This window comes from Copidosoma floridanum, unplaced genomic scaffold (assembly GCF_036245765.1).
Source record: "Copidosoma floridanum isolate Cflo_tuat_1 unplaced genomic scaffold, Cflo_Japanese_pri ptg000021l, whole genome shotgun sequence".
In the NCBI taxonomy this organism is placed as follows: Eukaryota; Metazoa; Arthropoda; class Insecta; order Hymenoptera; family Encyrtidae; genus Copidosoma; species Copidosoma floridanum.
The window spans coordinates 27,207,501-27,228,961 of NW_028321898.1; the positions used below are offsets into that span (position 1 = coordinate 27,207,501).

General features: G+C 41.1%; 3 protein-coding genes across 7 annotated transcripts in view; 1 reads left to right on the top strand and 2 right to left on the bottom strand.

Annotated features, from left to right (window-relative positions):
• Window positions 1-2,520, top strand: part of Utx (Utx histone demethylase) — an 85,871-nt gene extending 83,351 nt beyond the window's left edge. For all 4 annotated transcript variants that reach the window (XM_089594878.1, XM_089594880.1, XM_089594879.1 and 1 more), the window contains one exon: window positions 1-2,520. This exon is cut by the window's left edge and continues 3,320 nt beyond it. The gene's annotated coding sequence lies outside the window, so the exon portion shown is untranslated.
• A 116-nt stretch (window positions 2,521-2,636) lies between these two features.
• On the bottom strand, window positions 2,637-16,835 carry Adcy8 (adenylyl cyclase 78C). Of its 2 annotated transcripts, none has more exons than XM_089594414.1 (19): window positions 16,422-16,835; window positions 13,467-13,703; window positions 10,743-10,960; window positions 10,307-10,464; window positions 10,040-10,235; window positions 9,118-9,308; window positions 8,626-8,818; window positions 6,866-7,024; window positions 6,436-6,802; window positions 5,996-6,353; window positions 5,713-5,928; window positions 5,541-5,638; window positions 5,260-5,476; window positions 4,606-5,180; window positions 4,296-4,533; window positions 4,083-4,209; window positions 3,904-4,010; window positions 3,572-3,835; window positions 2,637-3,481 (listed from the first exon to the last, which is right to left on the bottom strand). In XM_089594414.1, the coding sequence occupies exons 2-19, from the start codon at window positions 13,523-13,525 to the stop codon at window positions 3,281-3,283; spliced, it is 3,942 nt and encodes a 1,313-aa protein (XP_089450540.1). In that variant the 5' UTR covers window positions 13,526-13,703; window positions 16,422-16,835; the 3' UTR covers window positions 2,637-3,280. The 2 variants fall into 2 exon arrangements, with proteins under 2 accessions (XP_089450540.1, XP_089450539.1); XM_089594413.1 differs by having other exon boundaries at window positions 10,722-10,960.
• Window positions 16,836-18,082: 1,247 nt separating this feature from the next.
• On the bottom strand, window positions 18,083-21,427 carry LOC106646501 (tudor domain-containing protein 7-like). Its single transcript, XM_089594572.1, has 9 exons — window positions 21,326-21,427; window positions 20,615-20,777; window positions 20,037-20,537; window positions 19,625-19,978; window positions 19,340-19,551; window positions 19,089-19,257; window positions 18,900-19,021; window positions 18,683-18,834; window positions 18,083-18,588 (listed from the first exon to the last, which is right to left on the bottom strand). Exons 2-9 carry the CDS (start codon window positions 20,744-20,746, stop codon window positions 18,368-18,370), a joined length of 1,863 nt encoding a protein of 620 aa, XP_089450698.1. The 5' UTR covers window positions 20,747-20,777; window positions 21,326-21,427; the 3' UTR covers window positions 18,083-18,367.
• Between the last annotated feature and the right edge of the window lie 34 nt (window positions 21,428-21,461).

The following is a 21,461-nucleotide window of genomic DNA, read 5'->3' on the forward strand; positions in this document are numbered from 1 at the left end:
ATCGTGATCATTCCAGTTTGGTTGACTGAATGAAATTCAGATGTGTGCAATTTTCGATACAGTTCCGAATTCGTTTGACAAAAAATTGAATTTTCATTGCATGGAATTTTACGGCTATGCATGGGTATTATATTCTTTTTATTAGATTTTTTGTAATACTATAAAAAACTATACGAATCGAGAGGTGTTAGATTTTTTCCGTGTAAATAAAAAAAGCAATCCTTTTCGTTTGCCTGTTTTTCGCGCACTCGATGACAATTTATCATCTACTTATGTAAAAAATTTGTTCGACGCATGTATTCATATTAAAGCTATTTATTATTATTAACTTCGTGGAAGCCTCTGTATCACACTCACACTACAAAAAACTTTTTACATGAAGAGAAAAATCACAACAATCCGGTATTTTTTCACGTATTTTTAACTAAACGTTGCGCGTTTTCAAGTGCCAGTGAAGAACGAAGTTTTTATTGTAATTAATTTATAATCAATTTGACGTGGTGATCTTTATTTGTTTTTTTTTTTTTTTTTTTAATTTTACTACTACTATCGAGATAATTTGTAGTAGATACGTAAAAGCGAATCGTCTTTTTGATTGAATAAGTACTTAAAATATCTATTAAGTTGATACATATATTTTTCATTTTAAAATAAACTTTGTTGAATATTTTTACTTGTGTCCACTTAATGAATCGAGTGAACCCATTGTTTATCATATCGAAAATTGTTTAATGAATTTCAAATAAATTTATTATATTCTTTAGGTCGTAAACCGAATATGATTTCAGATGTAAGAATTTGTACATAATAAAAAACGTTGTATCACGATATCAAATCGGATGATTTTTTTTTTCCATCTCTTTTTACTAGTATACTCAGATGTAATACTATGTATTTCAAAAATTAATGTTTTAAAAGTTTTATTTATTACTTTTCGATCGGTAAGATAAAAAAGGTTTTTCGCTGGAGACATTGATTTTAACGTAGTTGAACGAGATATTTTTTCAACTACATTAAATTCAGTTAGTCTGTAACTTGGAAACAAAAAATAGACAATGTCAACACTTGTGAAAAAAAAACCATACAGCTTGTCGAACAGCGTATCTAGAAAATGTGTCACAATTGAGAAAAAAATTAATAAAAGTAGATTAAAAATCTATTTTCGCTACACAAACACGGCGTAAAGGTTTTAGAAAACGTAAAAAAAAAAATTTTAAGTAGTTGCCACACGGAAGTTTGATGTTCCCTCGAAAAAAACTCAAAGCGGTATTTTTGTAAAAAATGAAATGAGATAACTATATCATTAGAACTGAATATGTAATTTTTTTACCTAAATGAAAAATTGAGAAAATCGTATTAAAATCATGGCTTATTTTTGAACTAAGTATACATAAAGCACCTTTTTTCGAGGGAAACAATCAATTTTCGTGGTAATGAGGTCATTTATCGGAGCAAAAAAAAATATTTAATTCGAAATGAGAAAAATGACAAGATAAGAAATGAAAACTCACTGCCAAAATGTGATACTCGTGAAAGAAGCTCACCTTACGTGTAGTCCGGGTAATACGATGCGAAAACAAGTCACGTTGAAAATATTGTACATTTGACGTAACTTGCGTTTGTTTCGAAATCAATAAAATAATCAACTTGCTCTTAATATATACATACCTCCAGAGAAAAAATTTTCCGAGTTAGGAAAGTTGTGCAAAAAGAAAGTAAAGCGTTATTTTTAAATAAAAGTAGCGGTTTTTCACGAGACTATGAAGTAAAGAAAAAAAAGAAAAACAAAAAAAAAAAAAAAAAAACAAAGAAAAATTGAAACAAAAATGTTGTGACAATGTAATATTTTAAGGGTTCTTCTATGTATCGTTTACGTGTACAGTGCCTTTATAACTTAAATGCACATATATTATTACAAAGCAAGTCGCAACGACTTCTGTCTCTTGATTTTAAAGGTTTGACGTAATAAAAATGTGTATGGTTGTCAAAAAATTAGGATAAAGACAGTAAAGAGTTGTAAAGCAATAATTATATTTGTCGTGACACGATGAACTGTGTGTATGGAAAGGCTTGAGCGAGTGATGATTTTATTTTGATGAAATTTCCTGAAAATTGCGTGTTTTTCTTTAAAGAAATTTTATACCAAAGAAATGAAAAAAAAAAAAAAAAAAAAAATTTACACAATAATAAACGAACCTTTAAAATCGCCCATAAAAAACAGTAGTCGTTGTAACTTTGCTCTGTGTCGGTATGTAATTTATAGGGAACTTATATAGTGTAATTATTAGCGCCATCATCGAGGACGAAAAAAAGTATATATTGTAAAACTGTACAGTTCGAGAAGATGTTCGTCGCCTGCTGGAGGATAGCGTAAAGATGTGTCGCCCTTCCTCCTTCAAAAGGCAATTCTTGTAGCTAGCTCTAATTATTATGATCATCACGGATTCTTTAATGGCGTCGAATCATCCATTACGATTTATTGAATAATATTGTGTTTTAATATACAGTTACGCTGACGAACGTTGTCTTTTTTCTTTCATTCCCCTAAAAACTTGATGAAAAGATTATTCTTGCTGAAAAAAGGTGGAATCAGAATGCACGATACAGATGAACACGTATGTATAACAACCTTTTATTATCATTATCATGACACTGTATTTTGGGCCGCCAGCAGCTCTTTTGTATTTTTTCTAATATTCATACAATGGAACATTTATTGGTTTCATTAAATTGAAATAAAAAATATGGACGCTAGAGTTATTTTAAAAATATGACACATATGTGAATAATCTTTCATATAGTGGGCCATTTACACACTTATTTATATGTTCTCGTGTAAGATTGTCAATTATAAATAATCTCATAATTCTAACATTACTCTTACGCGTTATGATTCCTATGATACAATATTATATTAGTGAACTATCGTATGTATTATTCTATGCTTATAGCGAGGAAATCTTGTTTGTCGTACCAACCTAAGCTACGGTTTCTTCACTTGTTGTCATAAATTCTCTTGAGTAAAAAAAAATTAAATTTAGGTACGGATAAAACTAACAGCGCATTTTAACAATCAGATCGGTTTGGTCACTACTACAATCGTACGGCTTAACAATCACTCACCTCATCCACTGTTCATATGTACACGAAAAAAAAAAAAAAAAAAAAAAAAAAAAAAAAAAAAAAATACAATCAACTACCGTACGGCACCCCTCGCGTGTATTACATTATTCTCGAAAAATCACAATTCGACAGCCTTGGTGTCGGACATCACCGTAGATCAGTCGCGCAGATGCTTGCGCCTCGCCTGAACGACTCCGTACACGATAGCAGCCAACGAACGGCAGTGGCTGCGATCCCGTGAACTGCCCTCTGGTCGCATCGTGCCTTTTCCAAGCACGAAATACGTCTCCATGGTACCTTTTCCCTTGACCTCGATCAGTCCGCGCTTTTGGGTCTTGTAGCCACGGGATTCCAGGTACTGCGCGTCCATGGGAATCACATAACAAATTAAATTTTTTTTTTTTATACACGTATAGGAGACTAACAAACTCCAAGCATGCATGTTCACCTTGGCAATTTCCGAGGGCACCTGAATCTTGCCCATGACACCAGTCGAGTCCATGCGTGAGGCTTCGTTCACCGTATTACCCCAGATGTCGAAGACCGGCTTGCGAGCGCCGATAACACCGCCTACTAGGGGACCGCAGCTTATGCCCACCCGAAGATCGAAGTTGTTAAACGAGTGGACGTTCACGTCCTCAAGCCTCTGCCTCATTGCCACCGCGTAGTCGACGAGCCGGCACACGTGTTCCATGTCATCCGGACCTTTTAGCTGATTGGCACACGATCGACATGAAAATCGATTGACAATTAACATGTATTAAAAATTGTACTTCTTACGTTTCGCGAAGGATTGAGTCCCGACGCTGCCATGTAGGTAGCACCGACGGTTTTGATCTTTTCGATGCAGTGGAATCGCCTCTCGTCCAGCAGTTCGTCAAAATCAGCTGATGGATGATTCGAAACGAAGAATAAATCACCTATCGATCGAAAAAATCCGATAAGCATGCACGACTTACCGATTATTTCGTTCAGAAGGCGAATGCACTCCATCCCTTTGTTCACGTCCTCGGAGTAGAATTCCGTGAAATTCGGCACGCTGGCGAACATCACGCCCACCTTGTCCCTCGACTGCGAGTACAGCTCCTGAAATCGAGAAAAATTGCACATCATCGAGTCGTTGCTCTGTTGTATGTGTAGTTGAAAAATAATGATAATTCGTCCTCGGCGACCTCGGACGGCCTGTCTTGGCTCAAAAAGTGATGGGCCACGTGGTCCGGAAGGATATTCTTGAGCAGCTGCATGTTATTGTGCCTCGACTCTATCATATCGGACAGCTCGCGTTCTGCCTGCTGCTTCCACAGAAAATCCAGCCTCGAGGTGACCTCGACCAGCCTTCCGTGGTACGTAACAACGACGAGGAATATCACCAGGAATATCAACATTTGCGCCGACAGGGGTATGAACATCCTGCGATGGTACACATGAATGTTTTATCGCTTAGAGCTAAGTCGTCTACGTCAAACGAATAACAATACTAACGCGTTCTGATCATCGTCGACACGGTTGAAAAACCGATCCTTGGACACTACGAGGATGAGGAGCGCGTAGACGACGACGATCAGCGAGCCCAGAGCCGTTTTCACCAAGTAGTAGAGCTTGAGCGACGAGGCCAGAGCTATGAGGCACAGGATCCACGTGAAGACAATGTACTCGGGCCTTAGGCACTGCACCTCCTCGAGTATCTTCCTCTCGGCGATCAGATCGATACTGACGTCCTCGTCGATGCTCGACAGTAACCGTCGCGCCATCGTCATCGGCTCGGCCGGACGATGATGCTGCGAGTGGTGTCCGCGTAACGAGCGTCCCCTCTGGTGGCGCAATCGCACCGGCGACGCCAAATCAAAGTTGTGGAATCGATGATGACTCCTATGACTTCTCGGCCGATCGGCAGATGCGATGTCGTTGTGGTTTTCAGGCGCGAGATCGTTAACCCCTGCGTCGCGCAGCGCGCTCTCGAGAAAGCTCAGGTTGTGCTTGTTGGAGCCCACTGGCTCTTGGGTCGTTGGTGCCGTCAAGCTACTCTGCCTCTGAAGAGCCAACGGTTCCACCCTCACCTGCGAGTCCAGAGAAAAATCGATCGTACGACTGTCGGCATGTATCTATATTACCTGTTGATCGGCCAAGAGGGTGTACCGTAGGACAGGCGATGGCCCCGATCACCGAAGTCAACGCCATCAGGCTGATAACCCCGCAGATGAATAAAGTCCGGTGCTGCTTGTTGTGCACTAGACTGGACGAGGAGTGCTGCAGGCAGACCGGTAGGCTCTTGAACTCGTCGGCCATCACGAGGACCGACGAGGCTATGAGCAGCAACGTTGTCAGGGTAAGCGCCGCGTGGAGTTTGATGCAGCTGCGATATTATTCATTTTCAACGCGTTAATTTTTTCAAGATCGGTATGTAAGTATATACTCACTCGGGCAGGATGATCGCCTGGCAGACGGCTATGAAGAGCCAGATGACGAAGCAGCAGATCATGTTTGACTTGAACATGTCCTCGCGAAGTTGGCGGAACTAAAAGCGAACAACGACATTGTAAATCTAACCGCGGGGAATCAAAGGCACGGGTGATCGGTAAGGTTACTCGCCTTGGACTCGAGCGCCTCGTCGTTGTAGCGCAGCGTCCACGGGTTGATGTTGGCGAGTCGCATGCGCTTGTTGCTCGCGAACTCGATGCCACCCACTCCCGACCTGTTTGCCTTCTCGTTGGCCGAGGAGCGAGTCATCTGCTCACTCTTGGCCGACACCGAGTCGTCCTCCAGGTAATCCGATTCCAAGTTCGTCACCGACGACGAGCTGTTCAGCTGCAAAAGGAACATACAATAATACACGTGTCTATACTGTTGCGATCACCAGTGACGTCTTACTTACGTTTTCGAAGGGTATCTCGGGCGTCCACTCGACGCCGATGTCGTCCTCGGTGTTTGTCGCGTTGGCAGCAGCCGCGGCCGAGGCGATCGCGTGAGCTGTCGCCGGGTTGCCGGCGGTGAGCGCGTGTGCGATCTTGAAGCTCTTCTTGGTGCGGTTCGCCTCGGGCTGCTCGCCTTCGGCCCAAATCTTCGGCCTCGAGGAGTACCGGCGGCGCGAGCGCAGTGGCTCCACCTGCTTGATCAGGTAGGTCACGACGTCGCGGTCCCTGAGGTAGTTGTCGCGCTCGGTGCCGTGGCCCGGCTCCACCTCGTAGACGTCGTTCAGGCACCTGAGCGTGTCCTCGGAAATGTGGACTCGCCTGGATCGAACAGCCGATTTTACAAACGTGTACACATGTTGTGTGACAATACCGATCGTTTCGGTTCGAGAGGAATCCTCACCCGGGAATACCACCGCTTTCGAGATGGTTGGCCAGCGTGACGTCGTAGGACCAAACGTCGAATTGCCACTTGCGGAGGCCAAGGACACCGCAGAGGACCGATCCGCTGTGTATGCCGATCCTCATGTTCAGATCGGTCTTGGTCGTGTACCTGACGTCCCGGATGGCCTTAATCATGTGCAGGCCCATTTCGACGCAGCAGTGCGCGTGATCCGAACGAGCGACCGGCAAGCCGCAGATGCAGTAGTAACAGTCGCCCAACAGTTTTATGCGCAGACAGTGGTTTTCGGCCGAGAGCTTGTCGAACCGAGCAAACAGGTCGTTCAGCACCTTGACGAGCTCTTGGGCGCTACACTGGCTCGCCAGGGCTAGTAAAAATATCATTTTTATTAATCAACTTTTTCTTTTGTTTTTTTACTCTCGAAACGAACCCGTGAATCCTTTGATGTCGGCAAAGAGTATGCTGACGTTCTCGTAGCGGTGGATGTATATCCGGTGAAATTGGTTCGGCGTGAAAGAGATGGTGCCTCCGCGGGCTGTCTCTCGAGCAATGTCCCTTATCATTTCTTTGGCCACGAAATCCGGCAGTACTGAAATTATTGCGAATGGCAATCCATTGGGCAACAGGTGTGCCGATTATTGTGCGCGCGAAACAAGTAGAGCACGACCGAGAGCTCAAATTGAATTTTCATCCCTGAACATTTCGTAACTTGTGTGCATCGGTAGAAAAAAAGAAAAGGTGCACCCAAATGATAGATCCATTCGAGAGAAACAAATGAAATAAAAATGCATCGTGGCGTATAAATATATATTCCCACCGAGGATTCCTATACAGTGATGTACATCACGCCGTCGTCTATTTTCGCGCCAGCATCGCTATGGTTGTATCCAACATGGGGTGTGTGCATGTGTGTATATAGATCGATACAGAGCCGAGGCCTCTCTCGCTCTCTGTAGGCACATTATATGATGGGCACAGAGAGGGAGAGAGTAAAAAATCGAAAGAGCCACCGACGGTGAGTATAATATCGTGGAGGAAGAAGAAGAAGAACGGCTGATACGTGGCACTTGTGTGTGCCAATAACGCGCAGTGCCACAGTGTATATTATAGAAAAAGAAAAACAGAGGAAAAGAAAGAGAAAAAAAGGAAAAACAGTAGGTAGCCGCTTCGTGGTTGCTGCAGGGATAAGGGAGTGTACAGAGAGTAGAAACAGAGGGGGGGGGGAAGGTGCAGAAGCACACATATACGACACATAGACGCGCGTGCAATCGACTGAGAATGTCCAGTGACCCTCTCTTGAAAATACACTCTCGGCAATATAATATGCACGGCTGAGCGAGCACTTCGCGCACGGCCCAATGCCTCCAAGTGCCATACACATATATAAACTCGAGGGTGATGTATGCGTGTCTCATCCAAGCACACACTTTGTTCAACGAACAGCCGATCGCAGCCCTTATCGTATGTACGTACATACCTGTACTCTTTTGCCCCTATAGCCGGTGCTTCCTCTTCTATTATTATTTTATGGGCTCTGTTTACCTATATCATAGGTATACACAGTTGAACGAGAGAGACATGTGTACACACGTATCCTCGGGCTCTAATGTTTCTGTTTAAATTTTCATCCTCCGTCGGATCCGTTTATCGTACCCCCCTGTTGCTTCCGCGGATGCGATACGACGATCAAAGATAAACAAACGCGTCCGCAACGACGCCGATGTCACACGCGTGTCTTATCTATAATGTACATCGAAACGTCCCCGTCTCTCTCTATACTTTTATTTATACGCGTTCCTCTTTTATTACCGCGGAGACAGCGGTGTACGCGCCCATCGATCATCGTTTGCGTACGAGAGCCCGCAGAAAGGAAAACAGAGAGTAAAAGTATGTCTATACGTATAGACATATGTCCATACAAATAGAAAAAGGGATGAAATTGAGGAAGACGCGGCACGCGCTTCTGTGTGCTTTAAATAAACGCTGCAACGTGACGACGTTCATCTCCCCATCCCCCTTCTCCCGCGCGATCGACAGCTGCAGCAGTTTTGACGTTTGTCCTTAATTTTTTTCTCCATCTCTAATTGCCACGATACCAGTAGTGGTATATGTATACGCAGCGCTTTTTCAATATTTCACGGGTCAACTCTTGTCACGCGACATGGTACAACAACAAAAAAAAACACTTACCGGAGAGCAGCAGCTTTTCTTGCCGATTGTTCTCGTTCTGCGTGTGCTGTCGCGTCTCCGTCGAGCGGTGCGTCTCGAGGAAGGCCTGCCTCTGGCCCCGATCGGTCAAGTACTTGGTGTACATGCCCGCGAGATTCACCCCGAAGTTCAGAAGCAAGTTCGTCGCCATCATTCGCGACACGCAAGACAGATCCTGAAATGTCGTCCTTGTTTTTATTTAATTTTTTTTTTTTTTTTTTTTTTTTGTGTTTTTCCATCACACCCCCCTCATCCCCCAACGCTCGCTCTGAAAAAAGAAAAACACCCCCTGTGTTTTTAAAGGAAAACGACGCGTGTGTGCGTGCAAATACCGTCGAGTAAGTATACATTTGTCTCCACGCGCAGTTTTTTTTTTCCCCTCCCTGCCCCAGTGTCTGACCATACCCGCTTGTTACTACTTGCGAGGGAAGAAAAAAAAAAAAAAAAAAGATAAATTGTGCAGCAAGAGCAAACCTCGTGATGCCTCGTGTCGCTGAGCAGAGTGACGACGGCTATCAACAGGTGGGTGAACGCGGTCCCGAAGCCGGCCAGGACGCACCACCTCAACGGCAACGGGAGCATGGCGTACGGCGCGTAAACCACGAACAGTATGTACCACATGAGCCGCTGCTGCGTCAGGAAGTTCAGACCCGCGACGATGAAACCTGCAAGATTCAGGGCAAAAATTTTTTAAATGGCTGTGCTATTGCAACAATGGGTAAAATGGATTTCGATAATCATTTTTTATTTTTATTGTTTTATAAAAAGTATATACGTAAAAACGGAACACGTGTAGAGGGACAGGGGGGGGGGAAGAAGGGCGGCCGCTCGCTCGTGTCCGATTCAATTAACGCGGAGGCCTCGCTCGAGAGCTCCCGCTCGCTTCGACAAAGTTAAATGCGGCACACTGTAACCCTGTCCCTGTGGATATACGACAGAGAGTATCGTCGCTCGCCCACGTGTTTGTGGGGTATTTTGAGGTGGTTCGGCACCGGTGCGCACTATATCCGCGAGACTCTACCCATGCGTGTACACAACGCTTGGACAAGGGGAAAAAAAAAACAAAATTGTAGTGGCACAGATATGATTGATTCGAGGGGTGTTTTTTTTCCGATGGGACAAAAAAAAAGTTAAAAGTTTGGTGATGAGCTACTTTGTGTATACGTAAGTGGGATGTTGCTCAAAGCCAAATAATTACGTTTTTCGGGTTTTGAAAAATGACGGGTGTTGTGGATTGGTGAAAATTCACGGATGATCGATGAGGTTTTCCATATATACAAATAATAACCTTATTTTAATTTATAAACACATACCAATCGTGTACAGCTGCTGTACTACACATTTATTTAAAATGAGCATTGAATATGTATACGCGAGTTAAGCAAGGGTGGCTCACCTTGCAAGTTGATGAGGAGCCACGTGAAAATGGAGGCCCAGTAGAGATGATTGTTGGTGAAACATCGGGACCAGCCGAGGGCGCAGACTATCACGTTGGCCAGCATACAACAGCCCGACCAGACCAGGGCCTCGACGAGGCCGCTCGTCGTCCTGTGCGGGTCGCGCCTCCACAGCCATACCGATATCAAGCTTATCTGTGTATGTTTTTTTATTTCCAAAGTAGATTAATTTTCTTTTTTTTTTATTGAGAAATTTTAGCCAAAACCTTGAGTCCGAGATCAATGATGTTCAGCATAATGAGTGACTTTTGCCGCTGGCGATGCGAGTATTGCAGGTACGAGTTCTCGAGGTGCTTGTTGTGGAAGCTGTTGGTCATCGACGGGAAAAATATCCCCTTGTACATCGTGCCCTTTTTAAATACATCTGTGCAAAGCGCGAGCGTACCATTTTACATGGATGTTGTTAAAATTATTTATGTTTTTCTTTTCTTTTTTCCAAAATAATAATAATAATAATAATAATAATAATAATAATAATACGGCTAAGTAAATTCGCTACGATGCAACCTACCATCAACAGCTACGCATAAAACAAACAGTTGCAAGAGGCTCGTCAAAAAGGGGCAAGTATATAGGCAAGCAAGCGAGCAAAAAGTGGGGAAAAAAAATAAAACGCCTCACCCTCCGCGTCAGTGGCATTACCAGGATCATTGTCGGGAAAAACAACGTCCGTCTCGGCCGAGGCGTCCGAGGATTTTTTGGTGCGTTCGTCGAGCTCCTGGACCCCCTCCTCCGGCTGCTGGAGGGCCATGGCCGCCTTGCTCTCCTCCCAAACGGCCAGGCTCTCCCGGCCCAGGCGCTCCGACGTCAGCTTCTTCACCGCCTTGATCCATAATTGCTTGCGGGGCGATATACTCAACCTACGGTGTGCTTGTGCGTTAATGGGTGTCGCGACGCTCGGATCATTTGATCATGCATACATATACACGCCAAGGAGATGTGATTCGATGTCATTGGTTGATTCATGCCCGCGCGTGATCTCTTTGACGCGTGTACAATACTCGGTGTAATTCATCACCCGCTACATCGAGGGTAAAAAAACAACAACAACAACAACAACAACGGACAAGTGTGCACCGTTGCAAAAAGTGTTTTTGTTTGATAAAATGCACTATGAAGGTGAATGATTTTTTTTTTTTTTTTTTTTTCGCCGCGAAAAAAATTGTTTGTAAGGTAAACAGGGCGTGATTTAATCATTGTCTACAAAGGAAAATCAATTTCCCGAAGGGGACGTGAAAAACTGTGCGGACGGCTTTGATCTCTATGGGAAGTAGGAAAAAAAAAAAGCCCATAAGTGCATTTACGTGCTTTGTTGTAGGTAAAGGCTGCTGCTGTGCATTTGCGCCCTTCTCAATTTGCAATACCAAGCTCTCGTCGGCTTTGTTCAATAATGTAACAAAAAAAAAAAAAAAAAAAAGACAGGAGTGCACTTTGGTATATAATGATGCGCGATTTTCGTACTCATATCGAGTATCTCGGCTCTTGCAAATTAATTCGTGACGAGTGTATCCAAACAAATTGGCAAAAGTAGTAATACTTGCTTACAATCATCATTAAATTTTGTTGTGATTTCAGATTAAAAAAAAGAAAATAAACAATTTTAACGCGTATCTCTGTATGTAGGCACCAATATATTAATTATTTACAAATCCAGCAAAACAAAAACTTTGGCGAACAGTTTCAACGGTCCACAGTAGTAGGTATACAGTTCAATAGACGCGTGTGTCTTGTACATACACACGAGCGCGATAAATGTCAAACATTCGGTCTCGCGAGTCACGATAATCGCCATTATCATTTTCTCGTTGTTTACTCGCGTCACGTGCAGTCATTTGTGAGGTAAAAAAAAAAAAAAAATAAATAAAAATAGAAGAAGCTCGTCATTGTATTTTAATTCCTTCGCTGCGAGTACGTATGAACTTCTCTTATGATTTTTTCGACTGCGAAAGATGTACAGCTACCATTGAAGAAGCAAACGTAAATTCGCTCACGAGCCAATCTAACTCGCATTAATCAACGATGCGTACAATCGCGCAGCGAAAGCATATCAAAGAGGTCCGCCGCTCGGACAAATGCGAAACGTCCAAAATGTCACTCGAGGCGGCTCTACCGCGCCAGTAAATACCGTGATGAATAACACTCGGCGAGGATTTTAATAAATGACACGCCCCCGGGGATTAACGGCATCAAGAGGATACTTTTGCACATATCGGTACATTTCAAACGGAAGTATACTCGAAACCGGCAAGTGGGCGCGCGTGATTGATGACCATTAAAATAGCGCGCGTATAACATAATATGTGGCGGTTGCGCGTTGTGTATTTTTAAAACCACGTGTAAGTACTAAACGCGCCTTTCGCACCCCCTTGCCCCCTCCAGCGCGAGAGCGATGGAAAGCCAAATATTTTCCCGGCATTGCTCGATGTTTGCATTTATGCCACGAAAAAAAAGGGGGAGTCCCGGAAAGCTCGATCTTTCCATGCCCGCGGCGCGTGTTTTCTTTATCTCGACTTTCCCTCTCTCTCTCCGTGAGACGATTTTCCCTTAAGCGCTCGGTTATTTATACAACCTTCGTTTGTAGCGGGAAATAAGCCGAAAAGTGTGTCCAAACGCGCGAGACTCGCTCTCGCCAAAAGTGATTATTAGTGCGCTCTTCCGCCTTGGGGGCATATTTTTATACACGGCGCCTCGATTTATTTTAAATAGTTACCGAAACTTTTTTTCCTTCCCTCCTAAAAACGCGTGTGCAAATGTATAATATACATAACGTCCGCTGTACAGGCGCCGGGGGAACGCGGAATTGCCAAAATAATCCACGCCCGCACCAACTCCTGCCAGATATATTATACTCGGTGATGGCTGGTATATACATCATTGGTGACGGCGATTATGCATTCGGGGGAGTAGAGTATAGGGAGAAACGAGAAATCGCTCGCAATGTACCGGTGTATAACTATATGGAATGCGTTACTCATTTTTACACCTAAGTGTTGTAAGGTATGATGCTTAGAAAAGAGGAAAAACGTGTGCAATTATGTATTAAAAATAAACAAATAAAGGACGTATCGCGAGTGCCAAGAGCCGTAAGGGATGATTGTCCCGGTGCACCAAACTGTTACTATGGTTGGAAAAAAAAAAAAAAAAAAAATCGAAAAGCTGTTATCTCGCGTCTTTTTGGCACGCCTTGTCGAGCGAAGCTTGGAAGGTGCGCCAAAAGTCAGCACAGTCGAGCCGACGGAAGATCAACCAGAGCGGAAAACGGCCGAGAAAAAAAAAAAGGAAAAAGCTCGCTATTTTCGTTGGCGCGGAGAGTTGCAGCACGTGCAGGGAGGAAAAAAAAAAAAAAAAAAAAAAACAAGAACTTACTCGTTAATGCCGGCCACATCGCTGTCCAGCATCATGCTCCAAGTCTGTTCCGTAATCATATTATATATCCTCCGCTCGCCCCATCCGCCTCACATGTCTTCGTTTTCCGTTCCCTCCTCCTCCTCGACACTCTCTCGCGCTGATTTCTCCGCTACTTACCCGCTAATTGCCAGCCATGCAGCGAGACATACGACGAGTCTCGTTAGCTCCAAGGGCTCGGTTATTTATAAGGCGATGCTTCGAAGAAAGGGGATTTCATTGTTACGTTGCCTCGCGACACTTTTTTTTCCGCTGATTTGTGGACATGCCTTGGTCAGGGGGGAGCGGCTCTCGAGTAATTTTTTTTTTTTTTTTTTTTTTTTTCCATGAAAATACGGGGCATTTGAATGACAAAAGTGTGCCACGTGCGATACGCGATGCCTGAAATATTTTACGCATTCGTCGAGCCAATCGCGCGCAATGTTGTTGCTGCCAACGGTCGCGTATACCTACCGCGTGCGATAAACATTTCGTTGCGCGATTCCGAACGCATGAGTTGTCCATTTGATCAACGCTCCGTTGAATTCGATGCGAATATCCGTCTGTTTTTTTTACCAACACGTATTGTATATGTATGCACGTCCATCCGTATCCGAAGAGTTTGAGCAAACGAGTCGTTTTTATGATACAAAACCCGATAAATATTATTTATTCATTCGGTGCTTTGCAATTGCAGCACGGGCCGATCGTTACATTTAAACTTCGTGACCCACCCCCCCCCCTTCCCTCTGCCAATCCCAAGTGCTGTATTGAGTAAACAATAACAATATTATCCTGACATGTATGTATGTGCGTATGGTCGATAGAAGGTATGTTTTTTATTTCTCTTCTCCATAAGCACTATGTAGCCGAGCATTAAACCGAATGACTCGTTGGTATTAATAAAGTATTCTGCGCTCGACTCGATTAATTTTTTTTCGAGAAAAGTGGCAATCCGACAGCGCTGTGATTTTACTTTGATTGATTCAATAAAAAACGTTAATTCTATACCTTTTCCCTGTATTTAAGTGCATTACGGTCATGTTTAAGATTATTTTGTACGTATAAGATGGTCAATTATTTATACGAGTGTGGATTATTCACCGAACATTGTAAATATGGTGGCCTCGCATGGGTCTAGTTGAGATGCTTAATTGTTAAACAGCCGCGGTTAAATAAAACAGGGCGTAGACTCGCTCACGGTGTATCAACAGAGTCGCGTCCGTCTATACGAAATTGGTAACTTTTTATTGCGTTAGCGCGAATCTGCAGCTTACCGGTAAAGGAGATGGAAAAAAAATCGGATCGCGGAAAACGAAGTTTGGATAAAAACAAATTTCACAAGAACGCATCATCTCCCATTCGCCGAGAAGAAAGGAAAATACACACACGTACTCTATATTGTACTAGGGGTAAATGACCCAATTACTGCGCACTGAAATTTTTGATTGTACTAAATTTCTCATTTCTCAATGTTTTTCGATGTAAATTGAACCAGTTTTACTTAGTCTTAATCTGCAGCATCTCGTGCGATTAAAACGACAAACATTTTTCTGTTAAGTAACTTTTTTTTTTTTTTTAAATAATTGTTTTAGTGCTGATATCACTTGCTGGTATCACTGCGCACGGTTATAAAATTAGCACCAGTCGCTGCGCCCCCAATTACTGCGCGGGTATCTCCCATACTTAAGGTTTTCATGCTGAAGCCCTAGGCCCAATTGCTGCGCACCAATCACTACGCACGACTACAAAGTTTTTAGATTCGTTTAGAGTCACTCAGTTAAACAATTATAAATGTCATGATGTAAAGTATGATTCTGGATTGAACGTTATTAATGTCCGTACGTGTTACAATATCCAAGCACCCAAATTTTTCAGTCTGTTTTTCTTATTTTCAGTTACCGTCGAGTGCGCAGTAATTGGGTCATTTACCCCTATATGTGCAGCGCTTTGGCTTTGATATGCAGCGCGCGCGCCGACGCGTGAGGCTTTTTTTAAAAGAGCGCGTCTTTTGGTGCCTTTTTTCCGCAGAGGGCCGTTTCCGCGAAAATTTTCCACGCAGCATTTTTCCCCCCAAAGTACTTCAGTGCTTTTTCATACGTGTTTCGCTTATTTGTAAAAGAGACAAGCTTTCGAACGGGTTTCTTTTTTGTTTTACTCGGCAGTGTTTTTTGGGTCAATAAATCAAACATTGCAAGTTTTTGTAGAAGACGAAAAAAAAAAAAAAAAAAAAATCGTTGTCGCGCGAAAAAACGCGGAACCTGTTCGATGTGGCTCGCGCGTTGGACTAATTGATGGATCTCGACAAAAGAAAACTCACACCAGCTGTATATGCAGTTTTTTTTCGGATTTCACGTGGAGAAGAAAAAAAAAAGGAAGAAATGAATCTGAAATTTATCAGCGATGTTGGAACGCACACACCCTATACATGCATATACGTGTTTTACTCGCAAGTTACATAAACGCGTCAAGATCGTCTCTCCTCGCGCGTCTTTGAAATTAATATATATCCAATATTGTTATCAAAGTCGAGTTAATACTTTGGACTTCATTTCAAACGCGTTTTCATCAAAAGAATCTCATAATTAGTTTTATTTGCGAGCGAAACTTCTTAATTAGATGATCATTTGGATTATTTTCGGCGTTTCGCGCAAAATAATAATGCAGCCGATGATAAATCCTCATTTGCGTTTCTCGGGTTACTTTTGAAGTTTTAAATAACACATCGCTTGCGGCCGATGACAAAAAAAAAAAAAAAAAAAAAAATACTCATATCCTCGCGCTCGCGCCAGCATATCGAATCATAAGCCGACAAATACATAATTATTGCGCACGTAAGCTTGAGCTAACTGGTTTCGAAAGAAGTCCATTCGAAAGCAATTATGAAATAGCCTTATGCCCACTGCGTGTGTCTACTCTCTGTTTGTGTGTACGTACCCCCACGGTGTATTGTGTATAGTGTACATTGCACGTATACATCTCGACCACAAATCAGCGCAAACTGTCGCTCAATCACCGCATAGTATAATATAAACTCACGCCCAGCGGGCGCGCACCACCTACCTTTGAACGAAAAAATTTAAATGCGAACAAGTATAATGTGGAGACGAAACAAACAAGTTTTTAATTTCTTCATCACTTGTTACTTAAAAATAAAAAAAAATTAATATTTAAAAAAAAAAAGAAGAAAAAATCACTACTAGATTCGAGAGAACACGCCGAAAGTTGTTTTTTCTATTCGCACGCGCGATTTTAGCTCCAAGCTGTAGTACTCGGGAGCGGCAGAGCTTTGGCTCGAAGAGCAACGAATCGGTCTAACTCGCCGACGACGACGACGTCGACAGTGGACGACGACGAGGAGAGAAAGAAGAGCGCGCCGCCGCAAATGCGCCCATGCCGATGCCCGATTTGCCGCGCTTGTATACCTATATATAAATAACACGTGGTGTATTATATACATACATGCGTGCGGTGGTAACTAAATAGGTAGTGGGCTAGTGGGTAGTGGTATTCTGGTACTTCTCTCACTTTCATGTGTATCGCGCGGTGTATGTATATACATGCAGTATAGTAATAGTATAGTTTATTATAGTATTTAATTGTATGCATGTATGTAGCCATATAAGATAAGTAGAACATTTCTACTTTTGGAGGTAAATTTTCAGGTTAAACATAGATTATAAACTTGCCGCAAACAGCACAGACAACGTCAACTTTTTATTTTATATCTATGAGATCAGTTGCGGCTGGTTTATAATTGAACATGGCCTTACTGTAAGAGTAGTACTAACAATTATTTGGATCAGCGCCATCTAGCGTTTCGGATTTCTAAACTAAAAAGTGGCCCTAAACTTTTGACCCACAGCATTAGCGCTTAGAGCCACTTAGCCTATTGTAAACCAGCCGCAACTTATTTTGTAGCTATAAAATGAAAAAATAACAATACGTGTGTTTTTTGGCGGCAAGTTAACAATCTTTTTTCTACCAAAAAATCGACCTCCTATGTGTTTATACTTTTGAAGATAAATTTTCAAGTAAAAGATATATTGTTAACTTGCCGCCAAAAACACACGTATCGTTATTTTTTTATTTTATAGCTACACAATGAGTTGCGGCTGGTTTATAATAGGCTAAGTGGCTCTAAGCGCTAATGCTGTGGGTCAAAAGTTTAGGGCCACTTTTTAGTTTAGAAATCCGCAACGCTAGATGGCGCTGATCCAAATAATTGTTAGTACTACTCTTACAGTAAGGCCATGTTCAATTATAAACCAGCCGCAACTGATCTAATAGATATAAAATAAAAAGTTGACGTTGTCTGTGCTGTTTGCGGCAAGTTTACTATCTAACTTATACCCAAAAATCGATTCAGTAAATTCATTGGGATTCGAGAGGAAAAAATAGTCACACTGATTTTTAAAAATTTTTGGTTGTATTTTAAAAATATTTAAATTTATAAAGTTTTACAAAACTTACACTTATGAGTGAGCAAAACAAAGCGCGTTGTAACCGAAATAAGCGCATTTTTTTGAAAAATGCGAGCGCTCTGTTTTATCATCATAAAATAAAATATATTTGAATCGCGAGCGTCTTTCCGTTTAAAAGTTTCACTTTTTTTCTATCTCTCTCGTACGGAATGTTCCAACAGTGAATAAGTAAATACTGTTCTTTGAACGAAAATACTGATCACATGGCAAATTTAACTAAACACTTAAATCTGTATAAATTTTACAGAACAAAAACTGTACGTACTAAATTATTGCATGATTATTATTATTATTGATTTTTTTTCCCTATCTATAGAAAACTTTATTTAAAACGTTTTGAATGTATCATGATTATTTTATGTTTCTTATTATCAATAGAAAAAGTCAAGCTTTAAAATTTCACCGACTTTCAACTTTTCTTGTATTATTTAGAAAATCGGCTATGTAAACGTCTTCGTCCGTCGACGTATCAATTAGTTCTACGTTGATAGCGTAGCCAAGCAGATTTTTAGCAAATTCTCGGCTTTTAATGAAAGACACGAAGCTTTTTGAAACAACCAATTCCAAAAATCTCAAACTGTCATTTACTGTCCAGTTGGCTTTTCTTTCTGGTGAGAGGCCTGTAATCACAGTTCAACATGTATGAAAAACTTGTTAAGGCAAGTAATTTTGAAATGATTACTGTATATACATATATATATATATATCCTTTACCAACTAGCTTAGCCTTGACAGCTTGAAATGGTAGCTCCAAAAATTCTTCAAGCAAAGGCTGTAAATTGTCTAATGATACAACCCTAAAATCGCCATAATCACAAGCATATACAACAAAAATATTGTCGCTTATAATTTCAAAAACGCAGCCTCTGAAAAATAAAGGACGTTTATGTACAAAAATCGTTCATGTTATTTTTTTTCTGTTTCAACACACCTAAACCATGTATCATCATCCGAATTTTGAACAGCATAAACTTCTCCCAATTTGATACTCTCTGACGTGAGCTTAGCACCGCAGTAAGCTTCGCAAGCACTCAACAATTTCTGCATTAAAACCTATAGAAGATTACAGTTGAAAAGAAGTTTATCAAAAGTTTAACATTGAAATAAAGTTTGTGCTTACGTCAAGCTTAATTGCATCACACAACGGCTGTACAGTAAAATCATCAGGTGCAGCAGCCATAGTCACATGTACATCGAAATAAGAATTATCTTCAGGTACTGTCGGAGGTTTAAGAGGGAAATTTGGTTGCGTGAAAGCTGGACAATTATTTGAAGTGCCATCGTTTATACTTGTTGAAAGAAAATAAATTATGTAAGAGAAAATTATTTTTATGATATTTAATTTTACTCGTTTCACTCCTAAATACTTACGGTATCGTGAATTCAAGAATCAATTCATCATTAATATATAAAAGGCAGTTATCTTCCATACGTTTGTAGAATTCGACAATAGGAACTGATCTGCAAAATCCCACAACTTTCATGTGAAATACTTGATACAGAGGAGCCAGGAATTTCATATATTCTGACATCCTTTTGTTGAACATAGCCGGTGGAATTTTATGCAATTTTACTTCAATTGCCTGTGAAATGAAAAAGGAAATTATGCCAACATAATATTTTACAAAAAAAAAAAAAAAAATGAAGAACACTTGCCTGATCTGGAAAATGTGCGAGGACTTCGGACAGATCTCCCAATGAAATTAAGTTACGTTTTTTCACAAGAAAAGAGCCTCCAAAATCAATAACATTTACATATGCTTCAGACTCGTTTTCAACTTGTACGATTTTAACTCTATACCAGTGATTATCTGTTAGATTTTTTGTCACATACACTTTTTGCATGTTGAAAGAAAATACGGTCTTTTGTTTGAAAGATTTGTTATCTAAATAACCTTTGACCAATTCATTCATTAAGATTTTAAAATAGTACAGGCCTTGGGATCTTATCTGCATGAATATGGCTTGCTCACTGACGTGTGAGACGTGAGTTTCTTGTGCAACTTTGTCCTAAGCAAATAAGATAAATTACAAAAATTCATCTTCACAAGCGGCACGCCATACTTACAATTCCAATATGTATTTTCGGATTGAGAACTTCATCACACAGCTTTTCAAAAACTTGATCATTAAAATTAATTTCGTCTTCACTGTCTTTTTCTACAATCATTTCAACGGACAAAGTTGGAATATCACAGTCTTGGTTAACATTTTTAACTCTGACAAAAACGTCCTTATTAACTAGTGTTTCTTCTATGAAAGTTTGTATTTCTTTACAATCCTTAAATATTTCTAGATCACAGATTGACAATTTAAGAGACTGTGCTGGGAATTGGAAAAAGTGCTGGTGAAGGGGATGCAGGACGTCGTAAGAAAACGAATCTTCGTCGCCCCTGTCAATAAAGTACACTGTGGCTACTTCTTTTTTCGAATCGAGACTTGTGCACCTAACACGGTGCCACTCATCATCAAAAACTGCATAATATTTATCGATTTCTGGAGGGCCAAAGTCTAAGTCTGTCGAGTTATAGTAAACTTTCATGTCCAATGATAACTTTTTCAAAGTATCCTGTGATGAATTAAAAAATAAAGTTTAACAAACGATTGGATATAACGTTGCAGTAACTTTTATACAAGCAAACTTACGATAATTTCTTCATCTAGAGTAAGCCCTCTTATGTCCGTTAGATCATTTACTGCAAAGATGTGAATCCAGAATTCCTCAAAGCTTGAGATGACAGTCTCATTAAATGTAGCTAATTCTATTGCTTCAGCCATTTTTATTATTACTTTAGTTTACTTGTTTGAGCTGCAAAAAACACTTGTTAAAGAAAAAAAATTTTCATCTACCAATGCAATAATACCATATTTCACATATGAAACTGTAATAAAAATAGTGCAAGACAAGAAAAGCATACCAAAGTCATGGATAGTTTTGTTTAATGCTGTCTTTGTTCGAACATCCCTCTCGAATGAAATAAAATAAATAAACAAAAACACACAGCGTCGAATACTCATAAATACCCCTTTGACCACCTGTCAAGGCTACACACGAAACACCACGAACACAAAGCACAATAAAGAAAGTTCACTGAAAACGAAAAAACACTTAGTACCAAATAATAGATTTGCGGGCACAGGGGACAAGCCTAATAAACCCTTCCACCCCTTCTACCTTTTCAATGAAACTATTAACAATATACAAAACTACTCCGCCACTGTCTTGCTATATGATGCACTGCAGTTTCATTTGCTTACATGTGGGTATATACAAGCTTGTGTAACATTTGTGTTGTGCGTATAAATCCATTTCATGCATATAAGTACAAAAGTACATCAGTAAAAGTAGTTCCTTACCTAAACAGACTGTATGCTACATTACACCCGCGGGTTACGTAACGCCCGCCACCTCGCCGGTGCACTAAAGATGCATTTTTTATGATGCGAGAGAAACCTCAATCGTTTACAATCCAGTTAGCCATTTCTCTCCTCT

Bases quoted from the DNA above. Each gene is read 5' to 3' on its own strand.
- Adcy8 (XM_089594413.1), bottom strand. From the start codon at position 13,525: ATGATTACGGAACAGACTTGGAGCATGATGCTGGACAGCGATGTGGCC. The intron at 5,929-5,995 runs GTAAGTAAGACG...TTCCTTTTGCAG, and splicing joins CCGAGATACCCTTCGAAAAC to CTGAACAGCTCGTCGTCGGT. The intron at 5,639-5,712 runs GCGAGTAACCTT...GTTCGCTTTTAG, and splicing joins ACGAGGCGCTCGAGTCCAAG to TTCCGCCAACTTCGCGAGGA.
- LOC106646501 (XM_089594572.1), bottom strand. From the start codon at position 20,746: ATGGCTGAAGCAATAGAATTAGCTACATTTAATGAGACTGTCATCTCA. The intron at 19,979-20,036 runs GTAAGTATGGCG...TTATTTGCTTAG, and splicing joins CGAAAATACATATTGGAATT to GACAAAGTTGCACAAGAAAC. The intron at 19,258-19,339 runs GTAAGTATTTAG...TCTTTCAACAAG, and splicing joins ATTCTTGAATTCACGATACC to TATAAACGATGGCACTTCAA.